The sequence below is a fragment of the Diorhabda sublineata genome, chromosome X (assembly GCF_026230105.1).
Source record: "Diorhabda sublineata isolate icDioSubl1.1 chromosome X, icDioSubl1.1, whole genome shotgun sequence".
Taxonomy (NCBI): Eukaryota; Metazoa; Arthropoda; class Insecta; order Coleoptera; family Chrysomelidae; genus Diorhabda; species Diorhabda sublineata.
This window is the reverse complement of record NC_079485.1, coordinates 34,952,932-34,968,410: the sequence shown is the minus strand read 5'-3', so window position 1 is coordinate 34,968,410 and position 15,479 is coordinate 34,952,932. Positions and strand designations below refer to the sequence as shown.

At 29.2% G+C, this 15,479-nt stretch overlaps 1 protein-coding gene across 2 annotated transcripts in view; it reads right to left on the bottom strand.

The window, feature by feature from the left end:
• Positions 1 to 15,479, bottom strand: part of LOC130451487 (dual specificity protein phosphatase 10-like) — a 39,322-nt gene that overhangs the window by 15,788 nt on the left and 8,055 nt on the right. Inside the window, exons 1-2 of one of the 2 annotated variants that reach the window (XM_056790527.1) lie at positions 10,217 to 10,342; positions 9,718 to 10,056 (exon numbers count right to left, since the gene is read on the bottom strand). In XM_056790527.1, coding sequence (XP_056646505.1) covers positions 9,718 to 10,003 — 286 coding nt within the window. In that variant the 5' untranslated portion in view covers positions 10,004 to 10,056; positions 10,217 to 10,342. Of the gene's footprint in view, positions 1 to 9,717; positions 10,057 to 10,216; positions 10,343 to 15,479 lie in introns of those variants that run through there. The other variant, XM_056790526.1, reaches the window with a different exon arrangement.

Sequence of the window (15,479 nt, the reverse complement as noted above, 5' to 3'; positions counted from 1 at the left end):
TAGATATCGCTTGGTGATTACGTATCTGCAGGTAGGCCCTGTTCATCTGTTACTTTTGGAAACATTGAGGGAGTGAGACGTTGACGTTGAATGTTGGATCCGCAACAGTAAATTTTTTATGATCATCTTTATGTGAAAAAAAATTGTTACTAGCTGGGTACCACTTATGTTTGACGATTTCCAAAAGGCAGTGCGAAGCAAAAATTACGCAGGGAACGATAGAAATGTTAAATATGTGTATTGAGCATTCTATACAAGAATGGATGAATATACGCAGCACAAAAGAAGTTGTAGCCATATTTTATGCCAACGACAGTAGAACCGGACATGGCACTCGAAAGAAAAAAATCTCATTAAAACAAAAACTACCATTTTCTTGTATTCTCTAAGGCTTACGTAAATTCAATCAATCAAGCAACTTCTTTTCGATTTCGTTTTGTAATGAATAAACTTTTACATTAAAAATTATTCTATCCACATGCTGTTGATGTTGAATTAGAATAAACAAAACTAAAAAATTCGAGTAAGCGAAATTTTTACTATTTATGAAGATACGGCGTATTAGCTCAAACAATGTTCTGTAATAAAATTGGTCGTAACTCGTGAAACACTTGAGAATTAAGAGAATCCTAAAGAGTCGTTTCATGGAAATATCTTACAATTTGATATAAGAAAATTTGAATTAGCTTCTGATAGAAATTGTAGAAGACTACAAATCTTTTAGAATCATAACATATAAAGAACCAAAATTTCCAGATTCTAAGTATATAAATTTCTCTTCAATTAATATCGAATAATAAAACATTCAATTCGGGATCAAATCATGAATTTTTCCAGTTTTCTAGGCAAACAGGGATACTTTTTCGTGTAATGGAGATTAGAGAACTGTTATGAGCGATTTGTTTATTGTTACGCCACTGGATTCAGAATGCTTCTAAAGACTTCCTAAGTTCAAGACTAACGTACAAATAGATAAACAAGGAAGTTATGTTTTATTTGTTTCTATTTCTTAGAATAAACCACTAGTGGCAAAAAATATATGAAGTATCATTAAAGTGTGATAAAATAATGTACTAAATAAAGAAAACATCTAATGAATCTGAAAACACAGATGAGAAACAGAAATGTACAATTTATTTTAAAAATAATTCTAATAACAATTAAAGAAACGCCAGTATATTACCTAGGATAAAATGAAATATGTTTATTTGAAATTGAATAGAGAACTTGACTTCTTTATTCAAGTCAAGTTCTCTATAAAATTTCAAACTTCGGGTCTTTCATCAAAATTAATTAGTTTATATATTTTTTTCCACCGGTAATTGGCAGTTTTAAGAATTATAAAGAAATAAAGCATAATTTATATGGCCATCTATTGATACAGTGTTAGTTTTAAGTTTTATCATATTATCAAATATTATTTTTGGTGTCAGCTATTTGGAAGCATTGTGAATCTAGTAACGTGGAAATTTGTTATAAACATATCACTAACTATTTTTCGCTTCGGAATAATGTCGTAGTATACTCTAAAAATTGAAATAATTATTTGAATTTTTTTTTGTTATTTGACATTCAAATAAATTGTTTAATCGGTAAACACCTTCAATCTTAATGAGTCACATTGTATAAATTATTCAAGCCCGGTAAAAACTAATTCAAATAGAACTTGAAAACATGTTATATTAGGTATGTTAAAAGGCATGAATCAGATTATTTCACATTAATTTCATTTTAAATTTCTAAGTAATTTCACAAAAAGGAAATTACAAAAATCTCGTATGACGAGTTATCTGTTACTAGTCATTGTTTATTCTATGTGGATCGTGACGATGTAGACCCTGGATTATTAAGCAACATAAGAAAAATATATATAATTAGAATATATTCTGATTATCACCGCTCTACAAAAAAAATTTATTTCCTTTCTAGGATATCCATGCGGGTTTCCATGTTTTCAAATCCACAGGTCATAAATGTATTCATGATAATACAGTTATTTTGACTTATTTTGTATTTTCTTAATCTATACTATTTATAACTTTTTCATTATTATGAACTGCTAGTAGCTGCCCGAAACATCAGCTTGTTGACAAGGTTGGAGCACGTACACTTATGTTCATTGAAATAGCATACAAGTATTGGGATAGATTTTTTAGCTGTGTAATTTTGCTTGACAATTATTGTCATGTTTACCATTATTAAGTTATTTGGTAAGTATGCAAAAAAAAATTTATACGATAATTATTAATCCTTTCAGTTCAGTCGACTCGGGTAAATCCTTATGATTTAGCTTTCCGAATTTCATTTAGTTGGGGAGGCATTAAGTACACTTCTACTTCAACTGAACTTAAATTAATTATTGATTTATCTGTCCTTGACATGGACAGTGAGATTGTGTAGGAACTCTGATTTTCTCAGGCAAATTGTATGCTTTTTTAGTGAAAAGAAGTATACTTTAGACTAAGTTACTAATAAGAGGTTACTGGACTTCTTGAACTTCAATGTTTTTAATCCAGTGATGTTTTAATTTATGGATTCCACCTCTGAAACGAAGATCTAGCAGAGATACTTTTCCACGGTCATTATTACCCCTTTGTTCGATGGAAATTCGTTTTCCCCGCATGAATTTTTCGATATAAGAAAATAGCCAGCTTGAGCCAAGTCTGGCGAATTATGTGGATGTTGCTACAGTTCGTACTTTTTCGTCACTGATGTTCACAAATTATTTTTGAGCTGTGTGAAAGGGTGCTTTATATTGATGAAGAATTATTTTTCAACCAGTGTAGAGATAATCCAACAGAACAATTCATAAGCAACTGATTCTAACACATACTCAATGCGGCCCCTCATCTTCCATAATCATATCCTGTATTGTTTTGGCAGTGATGCAATTTTTGGGCGTCCTTTAAATACTTGAATACGCAGGCATCTTTCTACTGTTCAATTTTAAGATGAAAAGTTCCTGTACACTTTTAACAATTGTTATACGTTTGTTATAATGCTAAGAGTTCCAAAGCCGAAAATTATTTTTAGTACATGTTATTCAAGTTTTCTCATAATACACCATACTCCAAACCACATTCATAAAGATGCAGTATTTCGATACATATTTCTAGTATAGACAATATTTAAAATGATTGAATTTTTCAATAAGATACGCTTCTGACTTGAATGCAATTGCCGAATAGGTGATAGCATTTGATCCCGATAATTAACGATTTTAGATATTTGATTTCGATTATTCATAGAATCTTCCAAATATCGTTTGGCCACGATTGTAGAAAATATTTGGTTTACAAGATAATACTTATAATAGGGTCTAAAGGAAGGCCCCGTCAATCCTAATTGCCTGGGTACTCCTTTTGCCGCCCTTACTCTCGGAGACTCTCCAAAATCGTATTTTTAAGTTCTTAACACTATTTATTTGATAGTTGTAACAGTCTTCACGTACAGCTGGTAAGGTCAATAGTCTTTAGATAGGGGATTCTAATAAATTAATTGAATTGGTGAATTCGAATTTTAGAGGTTACACATACAGGTTACTCAACCGTAAGATATTAATCGAGTGAAGTGATGACTAATGATCTTGTTTACTTTTACGCAACAATGTTTTAGTTTGATCTCCTCTCTAACATTAATTCTATGAGAAGTTACAAAGCAGAATGGAAACGAATATCAATAATGTATCCATACGTATAAAAACTATAACAAACTAATTTAACCAAAACGACTTTAATAGTAATACAAATCAAGATTTGATAAAAATATAAGAGGGAAATATTCGTGCCGATAGTTTTTGATCGGTCTAGTTTTTTTTGATTGTTGACAGTCAACGTCAACTGTTTTTTAACAATTTTTGTTTCATTTTAAGACGAAAAAAATTTTCATTCGCATTCGAATATCTTATACTACTTTACCGCTCTTTCACATCCAGCTCCCTACATTGTTTTTATTGTATTCAGATGATCTACACATCCCGTATGTTGAAGAGGGATATCATGACGTCATCCTAACAAATACAAGCTTTCTGAATCATCGCGTCGAGTTGTAAGTTACGTCATCGACATCTCTTTCATATCCAGGAGTGGTTTGGGAAATTAAAAAGGGGAAAATTGATTGACAAAGGCCATACACTTATTAGTCATTCTTAAATAATATTATTCTTTATATCAATGGTGAAGGAACAATGCTCTCACGTGCGCAAAATTTAAAATGTTCGAAAGAATATTAAAAGTATTACATTTTTCTGTTACAAGATATTTCAAACTTATTTTATTTACATTATTTACAGCCAGTGGATACAATTTTGTATCATATGTTACTGATATATAGGAGATATTCCATTTCACAATTAACGATTTGCATAGGTAATTAATAAGAAGACAAAGACAATGTAAATTTGGTTTTTGAATGTGAGTAATGAACGGTTGGATTAAAGTATTTGAGAGTAGTACTCGAAATGACGAGAAGGTACAAAATTAGCAATTATTGATTAAGAGAAAAGCTGAAAGTACAAATGATATGGTATGCAAAAACATATGGAAGATGACCAAGTAGAAGACTAAACAACTTGGGATGATGTAGGAGTGGCAATCCTGAAAGAACGTTAACTAAATTGGTAAGTGGCCGAGATAAAGACTGGAAATACGCAATATAACAATGAATAGTTTTTTTAGAGAGATAACTTATACTAGAAAAGTATTTAAGAAACCCTTGATTCAAGAAAAAGTTTTGATACGGCTTTGGATAAAGCTAAAAATTAAAATCTAGCTCCCTTTCTTAAGAGTAGTGTCTTAGAAGAGAAATGTCTTGATTTTTCAGTTTGATCTCAATGAAACTGTGAACTGAGACACACAAAGTTTCTGATCTTTGTTCTATCTGACTTTGTATTCCTGACTTTTAATTAATTAATTAACCATAGAATATTGGACGGTACTCATATTTTGTATACACCTATCAGATCAGATTCATTTTTTTGTATCTAATGTCCATACGTTTCCATATTTTTTCTGATCTTATTAGTTTCTTGTGAATTTTCAATATCTAAATAGTCTAGTTTTATGGTTGCTCTTATATTTCGGCTTCATATTTTGTGAAACACGAAAACAATTTGAAACAAAATTTTATATATATATATATATATATATATATATATATATATATATATATATATTCTTGATTTAGCTCTTTTGTTTTTTCAATAACAATTAATGAAGGTATGTATCAGTGTATCAAAAAATCAGCCCGTTCGTACGTCACTGTGTGTGAAGTTACGGCTTAGTGCACAGAAAACGGGGTCCGAATGACGTGAGTAACAAGCATTCACATACGCGCACACCAAACAAGCAAGAGGCAACGTTCGGCAGCCCTTGACCAATGACTATGATGATTAATGGTGACTGCTGACTCAATACCTGACAAGGACGTTACTGAAACCACAACACAACGATTCATAAGAACAATGAACAGGATTGAAGTACAACGTGTGTTTTTGTTATTTTATTTCTAAGTCGCATGGAATTTGAATAGATGACATCAAAAGTTTTCCTACAATTCAAAAGCGATGAGAAAACTGTATAAAACTAAATGATACATATTTCAAAAATGAAATAAAATTCAAGTTTCCGAAACATTTTGGAGATCAATTATCATTCTAATTACTATATAAAAAAAACTTCTATTTGTAGAATTATATTTTATTTGTTGATTAAAAAATAACAGTTTGATAAATACAATACTTTGAAATTGCTTTTTATTTAGAAATTTTATCATTTCTTGTTCATCTCAAGCATTCATAATAACGAGTCTATAAATATTGTGACCTAGATTTAGAGTCTGTGAGCAGAAACAGGAAGGAGTTTGTTAAACAACGCTATTTAATTGCTTTGAGAAGGAAGAAAGAGCAAATTTGATATTCGCTTCCATCTTCTGACAATTACAAATTCATAGTTACAAAATGGTAGTTTTCTTTAAATAACTTCAGTCACTATTTACTATATGTAGATAATGATTTTTTTAGGGAAATATACATACTCTGTTCCCAATTTAATCAGACATAATAATAAATACTTTATTGTGTAATGATTACTTTTGGGCATGTTATCCACCCAAAGTTATTGTTTCGCCTTCAATGTAGGCACCTTTCGAAATTACTCTCACGAATTTTTTGCTTTTATCGATTTTAAATTGTTTCCTGAATGAAGTGAATTCAAATTTCAAAAGAGAAAAAAGCCAGCCTGGGTAAAACCATGGCGATACGGTGTTATATAGGTCTCTTGATTTATTATGCCACAAATTATTTTACAATTCTGATTCTGTACGTGTTGTAATCGGAATAAACTTGATTTTAATGAAAAAATAGAAAATCGGTTTCACAAAATTTAGAATAAATTTATATATAGTATATTCAAAATAAGACTTATTGTAAAGTATAAGTAGCAGAGATCCATGAGTTAGTCATATTCAAAACTTCATTTTTACACAGTACGTTTTCAGGAATATCATATTAAAATAAAAGGTTGAATATGATGTTAATTCCCCTAAATTACTAAAATACAAAATAAGCCATTTTCGTTGTCCATATTGGACAGTTAAGTAGTATTTAAAATATATTTCTTTCGAAGTCCAAATGATAACAATATTTGAGCAAAAGCATCGGTATTGCTCAAATATTGTTATCCCCTTGAGAGATAACTTCAGTTTCGCTTTCTTAATCAAATGATTAATTATTACTTTATTAATGAGTTACCATCTTCAGTTCATCGTTGTAATTGTTATCCTACCTTACCTCTGCCAATCATTTCTATCAGGGCCTTTATTTTCTTCTTGGTTGCTATTTCAACATTGCTTTTATTACTTCTTATTGTTCTCCTTCTTTACTTACTGTACTTTCTCAAATATGCTTAGTTTGTTACAAGTATTTCGTGTTTTACCTCCGTTTCTTTTTCTGCTCATCAAAGGTATTCAACTGTTTGTAATTTTCATTTCATTTAATCATTTTATCGTTCCTCATATTAAGCTATGATTCCATTTTATTCTTTAATCTCATTTTCTTCTATTATTCCTATATTACAAATACCATGTCACCTCCATATACGATTAATTGACCTCCTATTGTTGTTAGATTTCCTTTTTGCACCTTTGTTTATTGGGATACGAATTTCCTTTGGTATCTCTATCATCGTTTGTTACAAAAAAGTTTTTTCTGCTGCTTTCTGTATTACTTGCAGTTCCGTTTGATGATAAAATTAATTAAATAAACGTATCTGGAGATAGAGCTTATCATCTATCATGTTATAAGGAAACACCACTTTGCATTCTTTTATTTGAGTATATATTGAAACATATATTTTATTAGTGTGCAAAACAACACAAGGAATGAAAGATAAAAACAACCAAATTGTGCGCTGTGGGGCTGGTATTCTAATTTTTCATTACATAATCATTTATTTATGAACTTCTAGTATAATTCGACATAGATTGGCCGGCCTCCTGAATTAATCCCGTCACAGAATACGGATTTGAAATTAATTCCAGTGTTCTGAAACGCCCAATTATACACAGTTATACGATTCCAGAATATAGAAGACTACTGAGCTAATAACTTTTTTTCAAAAGATTGTTTGACAATGGAAATTTATTCACACACCCGTTACTACAACCTTGGTAATATGTATTTAGTTTAAAGATTTTATTTTAAAATAGTGTTTACTCGTTCGAATGAATGAGCTGCTTATCACCAACATTTCCTTAAAAAAACCAGCAACGTGTTATTTTCCCGTAAATAAATAGATATCATTAATAAATATAGTGATATAAATACATCATACTACAAACTTAAGATCAGGTTTATGTGGTTTCAGATCAATTTGAGATATGATGGGAAATTTACTGTTAAACTTCCTAGAATTACAACCATCCGCTATCGCAGAGTTTATGCGAAGAAAAAATATTACAAACTCTGCAGGTATTTCTTTATTCAGTGTGACTCATTTATATTGGAAACATACGTATAAAATCTGAAGGTAATTATCGATTTTAAACATTTTTTTTAAATGTCAAATAATCAAACATCTTTGGAACGAAATTTTAAATGTGCATACTAACCTGTATCAATACATGGTCATGGAAATCTTGTTTATTTCAATCAATCTTATCAATAAAAACTATTCGCCGTTGTCTCGAACCAAGAAGATTAAAGATTTGAAGCAAATTTTTCATTCACATTACAAGAAGGCAATAAGGCGTAACGTTTTGAATATTGTTTATGAACTCAACGGAATATTTGGCAAACAATGACATTTTTTTTCAAATATGTTTAATGAAAAGGCCACGTTCACAAATAAAGTAGTATCTTCACAAAACTTTCACTAGGTAATATATTTTTAAAAATCAATATTCCCAAAAAGTTGAACGAATCATTGGTTTCTGCTGGAAAATATTAACTCGAAGAACTTTTCAAAATTTTTAAATGAAGATTTATAAGAAGCCATTAATGAGCTACCAATTAATGAAAGACGAAATATATGTTCACAATCAGATGAGTATAAAGGTCATCATGTCAAAGATGCGAAGTAATGATTGAACGAACATTGTCTAAACCGATGCATTAGACGTGGTATACTGTTGATAGATTGGCCCCATATCTAGAGATTTTAGAGTTCTTTATTCCTCTGGGAACTAATCTAGTTATCAAAACGCGCGTCAGGCAGTGTAATTTTGAGCGTTGGTGTAGTGGTATTGTAAACAGTGTGTTCAGTATAAATATCAGGAAGTTTAATGAAAATCGAGGGCATAATTTACCTCAAAAAATCTTTAGGTACTTTTTTATAGTGAAAATTACAGTTGAATATAATTCAGTTCTTTTATCGAATGCTTTAGATATTTCTCCACTGGTGATTTATGCTAAGAATGATTAAAAAATAAGAAATAATTATATATGCAGGGTGTTTATTTGTAATTAATAACTTAGTTACATTATTTTTATGAAATATTGGTGGCAAATGTTTGGAAGATATCTGATTCAAGTGGCGTACATATTTTGTATGCAAAAATCAGTAGTAACGATTCTCGACAACAAAAAAGTAGTATGTCACTAAAGAGTGGAATAAATATTTTGAATTTTGTGGATGTTTTATTATAAGAATGAAAAAAATTGTTAAAATTGGAAAATAATTTCAGATTTTACTTGTATGTTACGGATTATATTGAATGATTAGAAAAAGTATAGCTAGTTTCGTATCCAATTATATGAATTCAATATACATAATCATGTAGAGTTCTCTTGAGAAATAAGAATAATGAAGTTAGAGAGAATCTAGAACTCCGCATTCTAATTTTTTTCCAATGTTTAAGGTTCTATGGCTCACTTTCAAATATATGACAGCGTTTAAGTAAAAATCGTAGCTAAATCGTCACTCTGTATTATTTAGGCTCAACAATTGGATTTGATAAATGATACTAGAAAATACAAACTCAACTGTTCTTTCAATGGCAATATGCACGTCATAATATGCATAAATGTATTCGGCAGAAGAAAAACTTGAAAATATAACGTTATTTCAAAATTACTCAATTGTGTGTATTTTCTGAACGCACGTACACAACACATGAGTGGTCGGAGGATGCCAAATGTGAGAAATAATGTTTCTGAAACTACAAATCTCTATAAATTTTGTGGAAATTGTTTAAAATAATAATGTAATCAAAAAGTCTTACCGATGAACTCGAACGCTTCTTCGAAATACTGTTTTAAGTTTTGATGCTCTGAATCGGTGGCAGGTATGTGTTTATACGTAATCCCACAATCTTCGTGGTACCCTGGTAACTGTGATGTAACGTTTAATACGCATGTGGTACCCAATACTCGAAGACATGAAATATCAGCTGCATCCTTTAGGTTGCCCAGGTATAAAAAGGGCAAAACTTTCGAAGCGGGGTAAGAATCCACATCTGCAAGAGTGGCTGGTGAAGACGGCATAATCTTGTTTGACAAACCGGACATGAGTGTATCTTCCCATAGTTCTTTGTGTTTTCGATGAAATTCTTTGTGACCTCCTAAAACCAAATTTGTTCCCTTTAATACTGATATTACTTTGATTATTATGAACAGTAGATATGCATCAATATAATTGTGTGACGGATTATAAATATAAATAAGTGCTTGGTATTCACTGATCACTTGTTACTTCGCAAAATTGTAATAAAAAAAACTTACATTTTACTATCAAATTTCAGTGATGAGAAAATCGATTTTAACGTTATAAAATACAAACTTACATTTTTTACAACTTTCGCAAGTATGATTATAATAATGAACCGAGATAATTTAGATGCGCAATTGAATTGACTAATGTTAAAATAAGTTTTCAAAACGCAATAACATATTTATATTACGTAAGAGCATTTGAGTGTATTACTAGTTTCTAATCATAATATATTTATATAAAACGAGTATTAATCAAGTTGATTCAAAAGTACAACAATTTATATAGTGTGACTAAATAAATCCAGTATCGGGAGTCACAATTCTAAATTAAAAATTACATATCATCACCATGGAATAAGATTTTGTATTTTTTACGAATATTCAAACATAAATAATTAAAAATAACATGTATTTTTAGAGTATTTTCGGTATTTTCAAATTTAAAACTATCGAAACAGAGATTTTGAAATATATAAAGAATAAAGATTAGATAAAGAAAGATTTAATTTTATCTTTTTCAACATTAAGTTTTATTTAAAATTTACAATTAAATTGAGCGATTTCAGAGTGAAAATTAAATAGTTAAGGACGAGAGCTCCGTCGACCTTGAAAGGAGAATCAAATGTTCACAAAGTGGAAAAACTTTGCGAATAAATAGACTTAAAATGGGTCAACGGCTTTCTTCTTCATCATGATGACACTCCGTGCCACTAGCTCTTTTCATTCGCGAGTTTTTGACTGTCCATCCACATCCGCGTTATCACCAAATTTAGTACCATAGAACTGACTCTTCTCAAAAATAATAACATGTGCTAAAAGGGAATGTTATGACGGTTTCCCCGATCTTATGAAAGATACGAAAAAGCAGATGAAAGTCATTCAGAAAGAAGCCTTCTAGAATTGCTTCCACCCATAGATTTATCGTTGAAATAAATGTATTGCTAACCAAGTATAGTATTTTGGAGTAGATTAATTCTTATTAAATATTATCTTTCAACTTTGTTTTAAATAAATAATCATGCCTCGTATAATTGAGTTACATAGCATGGGTAGTAGTTTTACAGAGACTCACTTGTCATATATATTATCGAACGACTAATCAAAACTAAGAAAATAAAAGTGGAAGTACCACAGAATAGTGTTCTGCTATATAATTATGACACCGTAACATTAGATAAATTACAATTGCTGCACCTGCTGATTACATATACATAGTGGCAATTGGACAACAGAAATAGTCTTTGAATGAGTAGAGAATAAAAATATTAAAACAAAATCAACACTAATTCATATGCAGAAAAATAGATGAAACAATAAAACGCAACAACAATGTATATGTGAAATGTATATAGGACAGACATCTCATTATTAGGAAAATGGATTAAGAAGTTAATAATACAATAAAAAAGTAAAACGGTATTAACAAAGGGTGGAATAGAAAAAAAATCTATAGAATCAATTATAAGAATTAAGCATAACCAAATACAAAAACCTTAGCAATTTTAGGAACTTTCATAATTCTATTTTATGACTTCAATGTACATATGAATAATTTTAATCATAAAACAAATTGTTATTTAATATTCTGACGTTAGGTATACGTATATTCAAAAAAACAATACGGTAGCAAAAAATAACTCTCCTGTTTACCTGAATTGATTTTATTATTTTATTGAAATAGTGATATCTCTGATTTTAAAGTAATAACCTGAATGGTAATGTATAGTAATATACAACAAACGTTTCCTTCAATGGCACGTGATATGGTGATCGTTTTTAGAGTTATTCTATATGCGTAGGTATGTAATTATATCATACTATGGATGAGTCAGTTTATAAATAATGCATATTCCATTCCTTCTAAAATTCTATACCCTATATAAATGTTAATCACTTGACAAACGTAATGTTTTTGAATGTAATTTGAATAAGATTGAAATGGATTCGTTTTATTATCACACATATTATACGAGTACAATATTTTACAATAACGTGATCGTACCAGCGCCTAACAATTTTTAAGTTAATTTTATACACTTAAGTCCAGGAGAAATTGGCGCATGAGTACCGAAAATTATACCACCTCAATTTTTTTATGCGATCCTCTTCAAATTGTCCTACTGATAATATAAATGCATAGGGCAAATTTTTTTTATATTTTTTATTGAAATACAAATAAAAGTTAATATTTTTAGAGATATGAGAAAAATCTAGAATTTGGGTACTTTTGACCCATAAAAATATATTAAAAAAATATCATACAAATAATTTTTTTAATTCTTCATACAATAGTTAATAATATTCCTAATAGATATTTGAAAAAAATTCATTGTTTATACCTGTTTTTTAATTGTTAATTTCGCATCCTCTCAGGTATACGTCGCTTACCTTTAAGTATCGCCGTTTTTCTCTGACTCATCCGCAACATCGGCCTCTCTGTGTCCTAAATCATTATTTATCATTTATCTTAAAAACTATTAACTTTATTAAAATTGATAAATAGAGCAATTTTATTAATAATTAGATTGTCTACAAATTGTTTTTAACAAATTTTTTTCTGTAATAAAAATTATTTTATTATCCGTTTATATTACTTTTTTGTTGTTATCATAGTGATTTATGCATTAATATCAACAATAATAAGATGTAATGGTATTTGTACATTTTGCGGAATCAAAAGTATATATAAATAATAAAAGGCAAACGATGTATACTTGTGAGCGCGCAAAACAACTAAAAAACGGGTATAAACAATAAAATTTTGCTAAATATTATTAACCCTTCTATATAGAATTGAAAAAAAAATATTTGTATTTTAATTTATTTGATATATTTTTATGGGTCAAAAGTACCCAAATTCAAGATTTTTTCGAAGCGTTAAAAATACATTAGTTTTTTTTTGATAGTTTTTAAAAGAAAGATAAATTTTTACGTTTCGACTTTTCTTTAAGTCTTTATCAAAATATAAATATATATATATATATATATATATATATATATATATATATATATATATATATATATATAATATATCAAAAGGTTTAAGAAATAAGAAATTGAAGAAATCCAATACAATCCAGACATATTCAATATTGATATATTAAAAAAAATAATTAATAGTCTAGTGGGTGGGCATTTCATTCTTTCTGTCGACTGTCGGTCTTCTTTGATATTTACAAACATAGAAGTAAATTCTATCGAACTTTTCATTTACACACTTCTTGTAATTATTGCTGAATGAATAATCTGCCTTTTCTCCTGTAAGCGGTATTACTTTTTCTCCTTTTGGAGCTACAAACATATCAAACATTTAATATCTTCCAAGTATTGTTCGACCGTTGTACTTTTGTTGAATTTCGTGTCCTTTTGGTGTTATTTTTCTATGAATTTATGTGAAAAGTCTGAACTAATTGCCTCTTGGGTTTTTGCCTTTTTTGAATACAATTCCACAGAATCTAACGCCTGTATAGGAAAACTTCGATCACCATTTGCTAACATCCACATTATTACAAACCGTTTTGTTTAACATGTCGTTTTGTTTAACAGTTTCTAAAGCCGGCTGCATCTGAGCATATTTAAACTTTAGTATTTTTAACACATTCCTGATCTATCACTGTCAGTAGTTGATACCTAAGAAATTCTTATCTGACAACAGACTCAGGCATCAGAAATATTAGTACTAAAATTTCACAGAAATATTACTCGAATTACATATAGAGTCTATGCCGGAAACACTCTAGCAGAAATACGATTGATTTTATAGGTTAACTTCGTTTTTATTTGTACTACCAAAAAAATACTATTAAATCATTTGCACCCACAAAAAAGTGAAGAAAATAAGAAAAAAACATGCTCTCAGAAAACGTATACTTCTGTCAGAAAAATAAAAGCTTTTGATTAAATCGAAATAATTATATTTTACCATCTACATACGTCAAATTTTCTATTCACATCCCTCTAAAAACCGAGAAAAAAATGATCGTACCTTCTGCGCATGTTCTACATATAAATTATCATGAACTAATGTGCACCCTCAGGTAAATTGGATTATAAAAGTAACGAGCGCCCTGAAACATTATAATCCCTACAGAAAAAAATTTGATTGCGAGGAAAAAAAATCTTATGGCTATTTTATTTTTTATATAAAATATATACCTACTTCCAGAAGTCTCAATGAATACTCAAGAATAAGCCAAGAGCAAGCGATTTTTTGACTATCTTTTTGCATTGTTGTCATAATGTTGACTGATTCCTTAGTGATAATGCATTACTTGGTAATTTTTCTTCTTATTGCTAACAAATATACTTTATTAGTAAATTATTAACCAAAGCTAAGTAGAATTTGTGTACCAGACTGTTTATCCTTTACCCGTGTGAAGTTATCAACGAATTTCTACCACGATTTTTTTTTACAAAATAAATTGATCTTTTGCGAAGAAAATGTTAATAGAAGAGACATATAATGACATTATAACAGGCTACATAATTTTACTACCAAAAATTAAAGATTGGATAAAAAATTCATACGTTTGATCGCTTACGCGCATCGTTCGTTTTAAAATGGAAACACCAAAATTTTGCCAATTTTTTTCACTACTGAGAAGGATACTTAATAAGTAATCTATTAACAAAAAATTGTGATGTCAGTTTTTTTTATAGCACTAAAAAAATTCATAAACTTGACGTTTGAGCGTTGACGCGCATCATTCGTTTTGAAATCAAAGCCTCAACATTTTTTCAAATTTTCTTTAACAACTAAAAAAGGCACTTGAATAAGGAATAAAACTTTTTATCCAATAGTACGGCCAAAATTCAAATATAACACGTTTTAAAAAATACGCCAAAAACGAATCAAGATATTTTCGTATGACACAAATTCTTCGATTTTTGGTAGTAAAATTATATAGCTTGTTATAATGTCATTATATGTTATATATTTTTTTCGCCAAAGTTCAGTTCATGTTGTGAAGAAATATACGTGGCAGAAATCCGTGCATAAATTGTAAAAGATATTTGTACCTGAAGGAAACTTTTTCCATAATAATAATGAGAATATATTTGAAAAATCATTACAATATATAAAAACTCCTTCCATTGTTTATTCCTATAATTGATAAACTGATAATTGATTTTTTAATAGACAATATTTTTGACTTTTCGGCCTGGTTTTGGTCTTAATCAAAATAGAAATACCAAATAAAGTGAATGAAGTTTCATCTTGAGGCCTCAATTTTCTTAAAAGATTACTAGTTACAAATATGAAATATTGAAT